This window comes from Oryzias latipes, chromosome 23, assembly GCF_053564925.1.
Source record: "Oryzias latipes strain Hd-rR chromosome 23, Olatipes_Hd-rR_3.1".
NCBI lineage: Eukaryota > Metazoa > Chordata > Actinopteri > Beloniformes > Adrianichthyidae > Oryzias > Oryzias latipes.
The window spans coordinates 6631871-6649318 of NC_136259.1; the positions used below are offsets into that span (position 1 = coordinate 6631871).

A 17448-nucleotide genomic window follows, 5' to 3' on the forward strand; every position below is an offset into this window, starting at 1 on the left:
CTAAAAATAAAGCCTGTGACTTGGCGTCTAGAAACTCATATAATGTGTATCCTCTATATCAATGTCCCTCCAGTTTTTCTAGCAAGTACCAGCCTTGTTCCCACCTACAGAGAGTGGAGGATGAAGGCAGTGGGGGACGCTGGCAGAGGAAAATCCTCTTTTCCTTTCAGTGTTCCAGTCTTCTCTGCTTCTCTTTGTGCCTCGGCCCTACAGTACATGTGCCGAAGCTGTCAGGGAGCGTCTCTTCTCCCTTTAAAGCCGATGTGTAGCAGGAACAGCGCAGTGTACACGAAAGCCCGCAGCAGCTTTTTCGCTCTTTCATCTCCCTCTATCTTTCGGTGACTCACTGACTTTTATTTGTCACTCTTACTCTTTATGGTTTTATTGTCCTCGATCCTCTCCCTTTGTCTCCACGTGTCTGTTTTCACCCAAACTGTCCTCCTTTTCTGCTTTAAACCCCTCAGAAGGCTTGACCTTCGATTACCTGAAGGCTGTGGTTGAATGACAAGTTGTACTGTCTCATGTCAGACACAAAATCAAGTTTGTGGAATGTCAGCAGTCATGCAGGGTCTTTCAATTTATATATTTCATTTTTGGGTGCGGTTCTTTTTTTGTTTAAATTTTCATCAAACCTCCAGCATATTTTTTGTGTTTTTAAGCTCATTCATTACCAACAGTGTCTACCGGACTATTGTTTGGATTTATATCTCCTGCAGGAAGTAAAAAACTATTATTGTTTTGTAAAAAGACGGTAAAAAGCAGTGCTAACCTCTCCAGACTACTGCATCAAAGCCAAATTTGGGCTAAAATAAATCTGCAGGGGTGTCTGAAAGCGTAGACACAGGTCGCCACATTGTCAAGGCTTCCGTTGACAATTTTTTTTTGTTTTCCCTCTTCTCATTTCCTGCCAACCTCTGCATGTTCACTTCAGCACAAGTGCATCATTGGCTGTAATTAGACTGAAGAGAGCTGGAAATGCAGATAGAGGCCAGACAGACCCCATCTTCCCCTGGAGAGGTAGAACAGTCCAGAACGCTGCAATCGAGTCGGAACAGCGGAGGCCGATGCTGAAGGTTTCATTGTTCTTTTAATGGTTACACCTAAAGGAAGAAGGGCTAATGTTTCCCCTCCCGTCTTATACCCCTCTTGTCTGTTAGAGGAAGCAACAGCTGATATTCCAGTTCCCCACCTCTGCCCTTCTGATAAAACCCTTTGAATATAAGTTTTCCTTTCGTATTTTTTCCGTCAGCCACACCCACAAGCTTTGTGTTTGTACTCTGCTGGCTTATTTATCATCATCCTCTGCAGGGTGGGAGGATGAGAACAGTGGGCGATGGCGTTGGTGTGAGTTTGTTTATGGCGGAACATCTCTGAAGCTCTGAAACACTTTGGATGAGAGGGTTTGTGTGTGTTTGTGAGGTCTTTGATGGGTTATAAAATCTAGAGGACATTGAGCTTCTTTGCTAACACATTTCACTTCTAAAGGGAGAAAATGACCTGGTTTGGGGTTAACTCTTATGAGGGCTGGAATGGAGAGACCTTGACTTCATGTTGTGAATCAATATCAGAAAGAAATGTCACTTTTTAGTACGTTTATCTTCATCACACTTTATCACTTTCATTTTGTTCCCGATAAACCCAAAGAAGACTACAACATCAGTTGATTTTGGTTTTGATATGTTTTTGGTTCCTTTCATGGGCATACTCAACACCACACAATAGAAATGTAACACAAATTACAAGGCAACACAAATTGCGAGACAAAACACCAAGCTTTAGCTCCAGCATTCTTTCCCCTCTGTTAACTCTTCAACTGTTTACGCAATTAACGTAACTCAAGTGTGTTGGGGTTAATTGTGAATGGTTGCTGTTAGTTACATAGTGCTCACGTGTCAATCACGTTACGAAATTGTTTGGTGTTTGACGTTAACTATGTATTGTTGCCATTACTTGTGTAATCTTGTGTGATGTTCAGGTCATTGCTTATGTTGGCCTTAATTGTAAATGGTTAGGTTAATTGGGTAGTGTTGCTATTGATTGTATAGTGTTGGGTTAGTTGTGTGGTGCTTTAGTTAATCTTGAAACATTTTGAGGTGTTGGACTTAATTGTGTTGTTTTGTTGTTAATTGTGTAGAGTTCTAGTTATTCTTGTAATGTTGTGAAACGTTGGGTGTTTTCTTGTTCATTGTGTAGTGTTCTAGTTCATTGTGTAGTGTTTCGGTTACTTATGGAGTGCTGTGAAGCATTGTGAAGTGTTGCAGGTGTGTAGTCATTGGTATTTGTGTAGTTTCCTTTGGTTTGTTAATTGTGTAGTGTTCTAGTTAATCTTGTAGTGTTCTAGCTCTTGTGTAGTGTTTTGGTTAATTATGTAGTGTTGTGAAGCACTGTAAAGTGTTGCAAGTGTGTAGTATTTTTGGTAATTGTGAATTTTTTTTGTTTGATAATTGTGTAGTGTTCTAGTCTATCGTCAATTGTTCTAGTTAATAGCGTTGTGTTTCGGTTAATAATGGAGTGTTGTGAAGCATTGCGAAGTGTTGCAAGTAGGCCTGCACAATATACCGCAAATTTATCATTTTCGCAATTTCCAGCTCTGCAATAGGCATATCGCAAAAGACTGTGAATATCGCAATAAATCGTAAACCCAAAATGTGTTAAAACAATCTTATGGCAGCTTGACGCTTTTAACGAATCAAATAAATCCCTTTATGCTTTGACCAATCAGATGGACACCTTCCCATTGTTTACCAATCAGATGGAGGCCAATTATGTTAGATGTTTGTCACCTATGTCGATGAGGGTCAATTAGAGTATGATTTTAAACTATTTCTAATGAAATGGGAATGATGTTTTTGGCATTTTTCTATTTTTTTATATATCGCAAATTATATCGTTATCGCAATATTAACCTTTAATATCGCATATCGCAAGTTTTCCTCATATCGTGCAGCCCTAGTTGCAAGTGTGTAGTCTTGTTGGTATTTGTGTAGTTTCTTTTGTTTTGTTAATTGTGTAGTGTTCCAGTTAATCTTGTAGTGTCCTAGCTCTTGTGTAGTGTTTCAGTTAATTATGTAGGGTTGTGAAGCACTGTAAAGTGTTGCAAGTGTGTAGTATTTTTGGTAATTGTGATTTTCTTTGTTTGATAATTGTGTAGTGTTCAGGTTTATTGTCAATTGTTTTAGTTAATAGTGTTGTGTTTCAGTTAATTATGGAGTGTTGGAGACTTGGCCTGCTGGGAGAAACTAAAACATTTAATAAATAAACCGAAGCATGACAAAGCCATGGGAGCAACATAAGAGTGAAAGACCAGATGACCTGACAACGACCAGGCCGTTTCACTTCTGTAATGGTAGAGTCCAATTATGTCCTGGATGTGACCAATAGAGAAAGTAGCTCATTTGTCTTAGTCCCTACTGTTGAGTCTTTTGGTCTCCTCCAGCTCCTGCCTGACTCGATAGGCCTTGTTTTCTGGAACTGGAGTGGAATCAGACCAAACAGTTTGCATGTGTGAGAGCTTATTCTGTGGGGAATGAGCTTAGGCTGGTGTTTGTTGATGACACGGGCCTGTCTGGCCTGGGAAGAGACACTCCCAATCGCTGAGAAACTGACTGAACGTGACACCCACCACAAAAGTATCAAAAGTTGAGTGACAGAACCCTACCATACCTCGTCTCATTGGCTCACATTTTTGCAGAAGGTGGGATACCACAGGAAACTTCTACATTGCGGGGCCTCAGACTGTAAAAGTGATTTTGTGCGTGTTTTTGCACTGTACTGTTTTTGCGTGAAGCCTTTTTCCCTCGTTGTCAGAATCCATTGGAATATTGCATAAACGGCGCACGAGTAACAGTAGCACAAAGAACATGTGATGTTACCGTATTGTGGTCATCTCTGGTGGTAAAGGGTCAAAGATGTCATGCATTAGTTCACAAAAGTACCAAATTTATGATATTTTAGTTTCTCATAAATTGACATTGCATCTTATGTATGTATTCCGGTTGTGCTTATTACCATAACATTGATTTTCCGTGGTGGTTTTGTCCAAATGTTTTCGTACAACTTTAATAAACTACCGAGTCGCACCGCTTGATGGATTTTTGGAGCATTATGGGTAACGTAGTCAGCAGCCTGACAGAGTGATATGCTTCATAACCTGGTGCGCCTAATGGTCCATAAAAGTACAGTAAAAACGAATGGAATAATTGCGTTTTCATGAGTGGACTTGACAAAACTAGACTTTGTCCCGCCCATTTTCCAAGACTGTTGGGCGGGGTAAACGTCAATCGTCTGGGGTTGCTCCTGTCTAGCTATCGTAAGGCCTGAATCAGAGGCGGCATGGCACAAAGTTTGGGGTTGAAATGTCTTTTCCTGTTTCCCCAGAAAAAAAGAAAAGATATTGTAGAAAATATGTGCTTTTCGATTATTTAGACCTCAAAGCCATGAAAAGCAGCCCTCTACATGTCATAATCCAGTGATGGGTCACACAGACGGGGGAGAAAAATGACAATTTTATCCAAGTGAGATAAAGCCTCTAGAGAGGATTATATTAATCATCTCTACTTGGGCACCAATGGGCTATCTATTCACTTAGAGAGCTTTGACCCCCCCCCCCCCCCCCCCCCACCCACCACCACCACCACACACACCTACACACACATACTCAGACAGATTACCGCCACAGAATCAAGTCAGGTTTTAGAGCTTTGACCTATATTTTTGACGTCATTTATGATAGTTAAAGCTCAGGCCTCAAAGAAACTTTAAACAACTTTTTTGTTTTTGTTTTAATTTTGCTTCATTTGTTGACACAGACCAGCGGTAGCCTCAAAACTAACAGGAAGCCTGCATCTAAATTATTTTAGCAACATTTTAAAAAAAATATTTCATGCTACAAATAATGAGTCATAAACTTCTGAGATGCAGAAATTCCGGGTAAGATTCCTGCTCGGCTTTGAAAAACCAAGCGGCGCTCTAGGAATAGAAGTTATCTTCGCTTGGGAGCAGTTCCACCAGTTGGGTCAATACAGTCCGGCGCACAATGGCAGCCAGGAAGAGGAGGGGGGGGGGGGGGGGTGGGAGTGGAGTCCAGAGCTGAATGAAAGTCGTTCCTCCTGGCTGATTCTGCTGCCCTGGTTTTTATTTTTTGGCCTGTCCTTGTGCGAGCGTCTGCCGACTGGAGTGAGTCAAGACCGTCATGATGCTGCTGGCTTCCCTCTCCTGTCGACACCCACAGGTCGGGCCTCCTTTGAAATGCATGAACCCCCCCCTCCTCCCCGGCTCAGCAGAAAAAAATCACTTTTTTCCGCTGAGCCACAACAAGTGCACGCCTTTTGATCCTTCATCTCCTCACGCCACATCTGTCAGGTACCTCTTCAGCGCTGCCAATCCCTGTGGTACTTTCTGCAAAAATTGCTGCACCATCTACACTTAGAGCATTGCATGTCGTCTTTTTTTTTTTTTTTTTTTGAATCCCAAAGCAGTTGCTGCCTTCTAGCCCAGTGCTCCCGCAACCATCCTGGCATGGAGAAGAGACGTTTGTAGGTTTTGGAAGAGCGTTTGCCTGAAGACTGAGGCGGAACAAACTCTGCGTTGGCTGCAGAGAAGCATAGCACAGCTAGTTTTGGTCTGAGTAGGAATGTTTTGGTCTGATTACCGGACCAAAAAAAAGCCACGGTTTTGTTCAAATTCTCACATCTGCATGTAAAGCCATTTTGGACGCATCAATCTTGTAAAAAAGAGTTGGGCTTCTCAAGGTTTTTTTTTGGATATTGTTACCCTTTAAAAGTACATAATGACGGCCCAAACATACATGTTTAGTATCCACACAAACACGCACAGATGTATGAAATATTCATGCTCCTCGCGTTTGGCAGCAACAGAGGCCGATTAAGAGCCAGCGGTTTGTGTGTTGCTGAATTAGCATATTAATGACATAAAAGCCGTATAATTAACACGTGGAGGTGCATTATGCGTGTGAATCATTGTCGGAAAGTCAGAGAATAAAGGGTCAGGCTAATTAGGCTTAATAGAAAACACATTAGGAGGCTTTAAAATTAAATTTTCTCAGGGTTTTTTTTTTAACAGACAGCATTTAAGAGCATTTAGCTAAACGCTAAACCCAATCAGATCACGCATCAATCATGGAGGATCTACTTTTTTTGCGGGGTGGAAGTGATGGGCTTCCCGTCTTTTGCACTTTGTTTTTAAAAAAAAAAATTCTTTTAAGCAGCTTAAATGGAGGAAACCAAGTGAAATGTGGTTTGACAGGCCGGGACAAGTGTCAGCCCCGAAACGCATGTGAACATAATCCGAGTTACAGGGCTTCCCGTAGAGCTTTTAACCTTACTCAGCAGATTTATGGTGCGCATGGATATCTATATGTGAGCGTCATTTAAAGGGGATTAAGGCTTCGGCCTAATCCTGATTGATTAGTAAAAGCTTGAAACTGCTTTGAATGGGACCACTGACTCCAATTGCCTTAGTTTTTCCTATACAGTTTGTGATATTGATACCAGGTAAGTTATTGGACAAGCGGGTTGGGTTTTTGCAAAATACCTGAATACCTTTACCTACATTTTTAAATTGGTTTAAAAATGTGTCTAAATAACTAAGGAACACATAGAAATTCTGCTTTGGGATTGCCTAAAAACCAGGATTCCAATAACTTTAATTTCATTTTTTATATCTTTCCGGCAGACGATCATTATACTCAAAAATCAACGTTTAAATGTAGGAATTCTGGTTGTGTTTACTGACCTGGAGCTGTTGTCTGTAGTACACGGCACTCTAACGTCCTTACAAAGTACCAAGTTACAGCCCTTGATGGATTGTTGGAGCAATATAGCCTCGTCTCCACGGAGTGGTACGGTCCAGTCCGTCCCGGCGCATGCGGGGTGAAGCATGAACAACATAACATTTTGACATTGTTCGTTTTAACTGTCAGTAGGAGAGTTTGTGTTGCTCTACATCCCGAATAAAGGGTTTGTTTGTATGTTTTAACGTAATAAAAGTGCTTACGGTCAGTTGCACAACGTTTGACACCAGAGGTTGAAGGGTCAGGGTCATCCAGAAGCTCATTTCTGTACTTCGTATAAACAAAGCATTTAATGTTGTTTGTGGGCTGCGAAGGGAAAAAACAGCTACTTTCTTTTGTCGTAATGACCTTCAGCCAATCAACGGGTTTCAACAGTAGCCCCGCCCTCAACGTTTTTTTCCATTTTTCTATAGACCTACAACCAACGGGGGCCCAAAAATGGTGTGATTCGGTCCGGTTTCATGGGTCTATTTTATATCGGAAACGCTTAAAATACCGGGCTACCGCTCAATGGAAACCTGGCGGAGTGATACATACTGTGCTTCATCATAATGAAGAGAAAAAGTATAATTTTTGTATTTCAAGTGTTACAAATAAACAATGTTGTCAATAAAGTTGGACTTATCTGTCATGTTGAACTCTGCAAAAACGGATTATTCCAGATAAGAAGCAAACATGAATAACAACAGTTCACTAAAAAAACTTCCCATCTATTCTTCTGACCAATCGCTTACCTCTTTACTCCTCTAGGCATTCTGGGTAGTGTAGTCTCAACACGTTATATGAGTGTTTTTTTTCACTTTATGAGTCTTTTATGGTCAAAAAAATATGGTAACCTCATTCCAGATTTAAAAGAAACAGCTGTTAAAGGTGAGCAAACACAAAAAAGATTCTTTTTTAGATTTTACTTGATCCTTTTTCTGTTTAGCGCTCAAGTCCCTCTGGTTCAATCTTGCTCAGGCTTCAACATTTGGTATAAGTGGCTGGTAGACAAAACAGAAGCAGATATGGTGAAGAATTTGGATTTAAGATGGTGAGGTTCATGTCCAGATGTTTTAATGTTCAATAATATATTCCCCGTTCTGAGACTCCTCCCTGCTTTAGTCCTCCTTTCTTTATGTAAAAATAAATCTGACCGTTTAACCTCTGCTGTCAAACGCTGTGCAACTGTGGACAGTAAGCAGCTTTATCACGTTAAAACACACAAACTAACCCTTTTTTTTGGGTGTAGCTGAACCAAAAGAGCAACATAAACTCTGCTACTGACAGTTTAAACTGAACAATGTCAAAATGTGACATTGTTCATGTTCTTTGGGATTTTCATGGTTATTCAAAGTGATACATTTTGAGTTAAATCTAGATTAGAAGGGCCAACCCATGATTACAGTTCTGTCAAGATCAGTGTCCCGTAAAATCTGATAGTGTTTTTTTCGTGTGTCCCAAAAAAATCCATTTTCTCTTTTGGTGACTGAAATTTTGCTATGATGCATCTAAAAACTGGACCAACCCAATAATTCTGACAATGTTTCCCCATCTGTGGTTCATCTATTCATCAGCAGGTCTGTTTTATATGATTTATGCACCATTGCACTCTTGCCTCTGTAGCATCACTGAGTCAGGCTATGTTTGTTTTAAAAATGTGTGTGCATTCGTCAGTTTGTTAGGTTAAACCGCTGCTGTGGCTGTTTCTGTGTTTGGCAGCAGCTGTGTGGCCAAACAGCCATGAATGGTATCTTTCTCCCCGTTTGTACTCGCTGTTCTCATTCTCCGGCGCGATAGCCCATGTCCCACAATCCCCTTCAAATGGGACAAAACAACTACAAATCAGTTCCCTTCTCTGTCTCCATCGCCGCATCATCTGTCGGTCATCAGCCCAATCAGACGACGGACAGACAGTCCGTCAATCAAACTGATGGCAGGCAGTTAGAGATAAACAGCAGCTGGCTGGTGGATCGGCAGTGGCGCTGCAAGAAGCAAAAGGTTTGAAGCTGAATAATTTAGCTCGGCACAGCTGAGAGAGTAATTCATGCATTAGACAACGTTTGAGTGTAAATGTGTTTTGCTGTGATTGGCTTCTGTATGCATGTGTGAGTGAATGAGCTCTGGGTTAAAAAAAACAAAACAAAAAAATTAAATTTTTCTGAGATTCTACTTCCGTGCCATGGCTCTTTGAACAAATGACAAAGTCAAGTGTGTTCATGTGACACAACCCTTCTAGAAATGGAGTTTCTCCAGATTGACAGAGAGGTAGGTGGTGAAGCTTTAGCATCAAGAGCAGATGACATGACTACAAGTATCTGCACAAGTGAACTCTGGTTCAGGTCACTACAGTGTGAACACACGGAGCACAGATGTGAACCAGATAGAATCTTTATAGTGACATAGGTTGTGCTATCTGAGGTACAACAAGAATTCTGTAGGGCAGATCCATCCATCCATCCATCCATCCATCCATCCATCCATCCATCCATCCATCCATCCATCCATCCATCCATCCATCCATCCATCCATCCATCCATCCATCCATCCATCCATTTTCTAAACCTGTCAGGGTCACAGGGCTGCTGGAGCCCATCCCCAATTATTGTGATGTGAAGGGGGAGTTACATCGTGACACATGTGTGATATACATAATTCAGACGTTTTTCTTGCGTTCGTCATTAGTCAATGTACGGAGACGTCCGTCGAGAGTTTTGGCAGACTGGTCTTTACGTGAATTCAGTTTTGAGCTGTTCAAAATGTTTGGTTGTTTGAGAATTACAAAGTTTATGCATATTTAGTGTCGTTTATACGCCGTTATTACCTAAATCTTATGCAATTGTGAGGGATTTTTGCAAGCTACATACACAAATTTGTGGCTTTTCACAACCATTCCACGTATGTCTAATGAACTTTTCACGCATGTACCACTGATGTATAACTTTTATATCGCGTATACTATACGGCGCACAAATTGCATAAACGATTCCACATAAACAGCCCAACAATCACGTATGTTCTAGAAAGATTTACATGTCCTTTGCGTGGTTAATTTGTACTTGTTTCGTGGTCTTAACGTGGTTCATCTGAGACACATCTGTGAAAATTTTACCTAAAGATGACAACTTTTCTCACTTTTTCCACTTATAGAAATCTATGACCAAATTTCATCTGAGAAATATGAGAAAAATGTACATTGTGACTGTATGACACTGGCTTAAGTAAAAGTGCAGAGTTTGGAAGCTTCCACTTTTAAACTGTCCTTAAACTCACTGAGTGCTGCCTACATTTTGCTGCAAACATATTGGTAATCCAAAAACGGTAACTTTTTGGGCTTCACTATCCATGAAATTGAACGATTAGATATAATCCCGCTTGAGAATCCTCTCTGTGTTGTTCAGATGCTGCATTCAGGTACTGTGAATGCAGCTGAAGGAGCCTACATTTCTCTTTTAAAGGCCTAGCTGTGGCCCTTCTCCATATTCCACGCTTCCACCCCAGATCCCACTGTTCTGTGTGTCCATGTGTGAATGGCTTTCTGTGTGCTTGCATAAACTGCTGATTAAATGGGGTGTCTGTGAGATTTTTCCGCCTGTGTCATTGCAGCAAGAGCATTTGTTGACATTTTTACACTTCATGCCTTGATGGGTTTGTTTGCTATTCTGTTTGTGCGAATGCCAGTGTCCTGTGGTATCGGAGCGTGTATGCCGGGTTGAGAATCAGGTTGATCTGTTTGTGCATGTGTCAGCAGGATGCAACTGTGACGTGAAGAGTTGGAATTAAGATCTTCCAAACGATGCTCAGTGATGGTCAAGCCCACTTTAGCAGCTTCCTTTTGATTTTCTTTGCTCTTTTCTTTGAACAAGCACAAAACCAAAATCCCCCTTTTTATTGCCCATAGTCAGTCTGGATGCTGGAGTTTAGACATTTAAAATCAAAAAAAGTGTTTTGAACAAAACTTCCTTTTCTGTGGTTTTTGTTTTGTGAGACTTTGAAACAGTTGGACAATTTTTTGTTTTTGGTCTACATGTTGCCAACAACATGACGTTGTGTTAGGTTGTATTGAACACTAAAGGCTGATTTACACTGGCCCATCTGTGTTGCGTCTCAGTTTCGTTGCGTTGACACAAAAAAGTCAAAATCTGAATGATGCCAAACAATAATAAATAAAAACGGTATCAATTGCTAATCTAAAAGCTAAGCTAGCTTAAAATGTTTCTAACAAACTCATCTTAACAGTCAAAACTATCACGCCAAACGCTATAGGCTGAGTTTAAAAGTTCAATGTTTTAAAAAGCTAAACTATGTTTGAGGGTCATTGAAACTGCTACAAAGGCTTCAGTTAGCCAAATAGCCTAATAGTAATATAATATAATATAATAATAAATTTCACCTAAATTAAGCTTGAATAGGGAAAAAGGGTGACTCTTGTTTGCATATAGGCATATATGTAATCTACAACTGATTTCGATGGACGTTTGGCCCAATAGTTTTATGTTTTTGCAATGAAGTTTAGGATAAAGTGACGTAATTTTGTCAAATTTGACATAATTTTTTAACTATCCTTTCTTTCTTTGAGTCTCCTTTTATTATGCAACTGGGATTTTTCCCGTTCTCTGAAAATTTTCATAAATAAATAAAAGTTTGTACATTGAACTCGGGTACCTTTTTCTTAAGTACAAAGGGAGAGAAGGATACCAACTTTTTTTTTTTTTTTTTTTGCTAAGTGCTTTTAATAATTGTTATTTTTCCGTTGCAGTGCTGGCCAGTTTTAGAGGGACCATCCAGCATGGCCTCCCCCTGGAAATTGGAGACACGGTTCAAATCCTGGAGAAATGTGAAGGTATGGTTGAACGGAAAAGGAAATATCTGAAAACTGACAGATTTTGGTACAGTTATGAACAGGTTTCATGCATTTGTTCTTTCATGAATTAATGAACTCGTTTTTGTTTTAACAATAAGATAAGATCAGTTCGTATTTGATGTTTTGGAGATAAATTCAAAGAAGCAGATTGAGATGGTTTGGGTACGTTCAAGAGAGAACCAGTGATTACGTTGGTAGAAGAACGCTAAAGTTGGAGCTACCAGGATGAACGACAAAGTGAAGGTTCAAGGATGTAGTTCAGTTTCAATTTCAATTTTATTTATATAGCTCAAAATTACAACAACATTCGTCTCAAGTGAGGGACATAAGGCTGGACGGTGTGAACGAGGAGCAAAAGGCAGAGGATACAGATAGAGGAGGCACTCTAGTAGACTACAGGGTGGAATTGAAATACAAAAACTTCTTCTTTCTTATTTAACTAATTTTTTTTAGTAATTCCTCTATGTGCTATTGCACCTCCGAAGACTTGAGGGTGAATCAAAATGCACAAGTGAACTAAAAAGACTAAACATCATCGGTGCTGTGCATTCTGGGAGCCCAAAGCTCTCACTTCAAGAATCCAAAAACAAGAAAAACTTTCTAAATGTGTAGGCGCACAGGAGATGTTGCCAGCGACAACTAAATAGATGCTCTCTGACATTTAGGTAACAAATTATGCGATCAATATGAATCGGCTAATTCTGACGCACAGAAAAGCAGCATTTATATCAGCTATGCATTGATTACTTATTGTTGCAGAACGGCACAATTTGCTTTTCTCCACGACAAAATCTGAGGATTTACGTTGATTGTGTAAACACTTTACCGCTATAAAGTGTTGAGTGCCAGTCCAACGCTGCTTTTTCCCCCCGCTTAAGAATCCCCAGGAATGATGTCGATTGCGTTGTTGCGTAATAGCGCTAAAGGCTAAACGTCGCATAAAGACGTTTTTCTTCGAAGTAGAGTCAGCTCATTGGTAGTGTAAAAGCGTCACTTCTTTAAAGTTTAAAGTTGCTTTCCACCGCTTCAGAACCCCCCAAAATAATGTTAATTGCGCAAACCGAGCACGTCCAAAGTCCGGCCAGTGGGGTAAATGTGGCCCGCGTGAAACTTTCTTCCGGCCCGCAAGCTCTTGTGTTAAAAAAAAACAATAATTGATTACTTGCGGAAAAACTTCATGATGCAAAACCTCTCTAAAATATCAGGAATTTGAGTTTTTTCTGCTTTCTTGGACCCCTCCCCTCCACATCTCTTCTTTTGTATGTCCATATGGTTTGATTGTCCTTATTTCATCCCAGATCATTTTTCCATTCCTTCCATCAAAGGCCTGTTTAAAGTTTCATCCCCCAAAACGATTTCGCAGCAGGGTCTCGCTACTGTTTTTTTTTACCGTAGAGCAGCTGAGCAGACGTGCACAGATAGGAAAAGCTTTTTTTTTTCTCACTTCCTTTTGGGAGACGTGAGCAAAGACACACATATACGAAGAGAGAGGCAGCCAGGAAGTGAGTCGCGCAGCTTGCCAGTCAGTGGGATGTGTGATATTGTGGTAAAAGACCCTAAGGAAGCTGACAAAAGCACAGCCAGCTGAATGCTCGGCCCAGAAGGGAGGAACAAAATCAGAATCCTGCCAGCAGCGTACGGGCTGCTGACAGCAGAGGAGACAGACTAATGGCTCAGCCTTGAGTCGATGCTATTCTCACTTCAAAACACAGCAGCCTGGATCGAGAATTCAGTGACATGTGGCTCCTGTCTGAAAATGCACCTCCTTAGGAATGGGTTTTGACCCGCTCCTCCTCCGGTTCCCTAACGGAGTGCAAGTCTTTGTTCTACTTAAAGCTGAAAGTTTATGTCGGACATTTTTGCCGATTTTCATTAAATAATTTAAAGTGGGAGTCAGTTTCCTGTGCCGTACATGTGCTGCTTAATCAAGAACTTATCTGTGGAAATAGTGAGTGTTTGTTCCACAGTCCTGACTAATAGAACATGACTCAGCGCTGCTTTGACTGTGCAAGCCCAAAACAGGTCAGGGACAAAACAAAAAAACAAACCGACTGGTGAATCCCAACTGTGATTACAGTAAGGTAATGCATTTACATGTCAGATATTTCCCTAATGCTCTTATCTGGAAGGACTTCGAATGGCCACGACTGTGGAATAAGCTTAACTGTTCAATTCAGAAAAGAGCATTGACGCAAAGCCTTCGAAAAGGCATTAGCATGGACTTTGGGGCTTTACAAAACTGCTATTTACTACTATTTAAATAGACTTTTTTTCAGTCTGGAACAGTCTTTAGAAAAAGCTTGACTGTGACGGCTAATACGCACACCCACACATTGCTAACATTGTTGTGGCGTAGTAACCTTTAATTGTGCTCCGAAGAAGTTTCTGCAGATTCAGTTGATCGACATCTGTCCCTTTCTTCACTGTTTAGTGTTTTTTCACGATTAGGTTTGTATCTTTACTCCACTCTCTCTCTCTTTAAATATATATATATATATATATATATATATATATATATATATATATATATATATATATATATATATATATATATATATATATATATATATATACACACACACAAACATTTTAAGTGTTTACTGCTATATTTAATCGAATCTCATGATAAACAAGTGAACTTAAAAAACGGTTTATTTGTAACACTGAACTAAGTTTAAAAGCTCAAAAAAAGCTTTATTATCATAAGGTAAAATTCTGCATTGACATTAGATCAAAATAATTCTAATGGTTCTAATGGTATAAAATTGGGTGTCACCAAAAATGTCCAGAACTGAATTGATTTGATTCACCAGAGTCTGGATAGATTCGACTCACGATTGTTTTGATCCACTTGATTTGATTCTATTGTATTTTTGATTTATACGAATTTCTACATATTTATGACATGTTTGTATAGAAATGTAATAATAATCTATGTGTGCTTTGAAGATATTCATATTAATCTGATACAGTTTTCATACTGTAAATGTATTAGTAAAATAATAAACCAATGAGCATGTTAACACCATACAGTGTTAGATGGTTTCTCAAGTGGAAAAAAGCTCCAACAAAAATGTGCAGATCGTTATGTTCTGCCTCTCCTGGAAGGGGTTTCAATGTCGCCACTAGGTGGAGCTTGCGCTATAGCATTATACTTTATTCCCGAAGACTGCAAAAATCTGTGCTTTTGACCACAAATGGTTATTTAAAAAATAGTTTTCTGAAAAGAGTATGGAAAATTCATGCCTGTGAGTTTATAAAGCTGTTCATTTTCTCAGCAATGTATGTGTTTAGGTCGTTAGCGTTAGCCTATGGGAAATTACATTGTACGTTACCATCAAGCTAGTGGGTTTCGGCTGTTAAGCGTTAGATTAAGGAAAGGCATAAAAGATCAATATCTACTTTTATGGATTGATTATTGATTTATTATGTTTGTAATGATTTAGATCAATCAGTTTTAATCAACCCAGCTCTAATAAATTATGTATTTCATTGTGGCATTAATTAGTTGGAAAATGCTATTGAAATAAGGTCAGACATATAACAGCTTGGTTTAATTATTTTGTGGTGCTACGTTAACAATTAGCATGCAAAAAGAGTACTAGTAGTCATGGAGTGATTGGATTTGGACTCCCCACCGCTAATGTTTGGCTTAGCTTTAGACGCTATCTTTAGCTTAGCTCTAAAACGTTGACATTAACTTAACTCAAAATGTTAACATTTGGCTAAGCTCTAAACACTATTTTTCGGTGTTGCTCGAAACACTGATGTTTTATTTATCTTTAAATTGGAATATTTAGTTTTGCTCTTAAAGCAAAAATTCAGCTTGGATCTAAACACTAACATTTAGCGTAGCCCTAAATGCTAACATTTAGCTCAACTCCAAACTCCAAAATTTACCATAGCTAGCTACTGATTATCACAATATTGTAGCTTTTATTACGACTGTCTTATCTTTTACAACTGTAGAAATTTTCTATAAACTGTATAAATGCTGAAATTAAAAAAAAAAAAAAAATAACAGCATCAAAACATGTAACACAAGTAATAATTTTAGTAACATTTAGCTTATTGGCAAATTGTTTTTTGTATCATTAAAAGGGCTTTATGCAGTTCACTTGAATCTTTATTTGTCTTTCAGTTTACAAATGTATTAAATGTATTATTAGTTCAACATTTTCCTGTAAAGAAAATTTCCTGTAATTAGAAAATGCTAGGGATAAGTTGCAGGTTATTAATATTGTGCATTGTGTTTACAGGATGGTACAGGGGATTCATCCTTAAAAACCCCAATATCAAGGTGAGTAAACTTCTTTTGGAGCATTTATTTAAGTTTAAATTTTTTTTTCTCACACATAATGTGGGTAAGGAAAAAATCAGGTTATATTTGTTAGTGCTACCGGCAGGATTACTCCTATTTACATTTAAAAAAATGTACAAACAGGAAAAAGTCAAAATTACACAACAAATCTGCACTTGTCAATGACGTTTAGCAAAGCAAATCTGATCTTTTCTTATCCACCATTACAGTCTGATTATATTGGATGATGTTTTTACAATTCTATTTAATTGTAATGATTCATAATGTATAAATAGAGAAATTCCAAAGCAAATTTACAAAAAGCCATTACAGATTTAATAATTTTTAATAAAGGTTTATAAACAAAAGTGTATTGGTGAAATAACTAAAGAGTATATTTGCAGATGTTTTAAATATTAGTTACAGAACAAGCTGGTTTTGGATTTTGTCTGTGCGTCTCCTCGTTTGCCAATGCCAATTTTGAGCCAGATCACCTTCCAACAAACAACTGTTGTAGCTACATCTTATTTTCAGACAGTTTGGTTCACTCTCAGAAGTGTAGAGTGAATGGAATTAACCTGACCGATCAAATAATCCATCAGACTATTTTAAGGGCACTGATATGATAAGAGGTACAGTATTTTCCTTATTAATAGAGGGCACAGAGTTATAAGGCGCACCATCAATGAATGTTTTATTTTCATAACTTATGTCATTTATAAGAAACAGTAAAATAAAATGCGCAATAGGCAGGAAAAAACTTAGAGATAAGTCTGTTAGTCAGTCAAACTGTATTAACTGTGTTCACAGTAACTCTAGAACTTGTTTGTAACACACTACACATTAGTCACAATAGAAAAGTGCATTAACATATTTACAAAATCTGTAACTCCCAACCTTGTATTCAACACGTAAAGAACAGACTGATACTGCTAAAAGATACGTTACTGTGACAACACTAACGTCCAACCTCGTTAGTAACATGGAAAAAAACAGACAGTTACCGCTCAAGGATATGTTACCGTGACACTAACTTCCAACCTTGTTAGTAACACGGAAAAAAACAGACAGTTACCGCTAAAAGATACGTTACCGTGACAACTCTAACTCCCAACCTTGTTAGTAACACATAAAAAAACAGCCAATTACCGCTCAAGGATATGTTACCGTGACAATACTAACTTCCAACTTTGTTAGTAACACGTACAAAAACAGACAGTTACCGCTAAAAGATACGTTGCCGTGACAACACAAACTTCCAACCTTGTTAGTAACACGTAAAAAAACAGACAAATACTGCTAAAACATACGTTACTTTGTCTGTTACTGTGCTAACTTCCAACCTTGTTACTCATGTAAAAAACACAGTTGAACACTGCTACACGTTAGCTGTGTTAGCATATTCACAATAGCAACCCGCTGTGTACCTCTTAAAATTGCTTCGACGTTAGTAAGTACAGCAACAATTCATCCATAAATTAGTCACCCTATTCT

At 38.9% G+C, this 17448-nt stretch overlaps 1 protein-coding gene across 6 annotated transcripts in view; it reads left to right on the forward strand.

Moving 5' to 3' along the window:
* Positions 1 to 17448, forward strand: part of dock4b (dedicator of cytokinesis 4b) — a 152670-nt gene that overhangs the window by 37178 nt on the left and 98044 nt on the right. For all 6 annotated transcript variants that reach the window (XM_011490916.4, XM_020714319.3, XM_020714318.3 and 3 more), the window contains exons 2-3: positions 11550 to 11633; positions 15914 to 15954. In XM_011490916.4, the coding sequence (XP_011489218.1) occupies positions 11550 to 11633; positions 15914 to 15954 (125 nt within the window). The remainder of the gene's footprint in view (positions 1 to 11549; positions 11634 to 15913; positions 15955 to 17448) is intronic.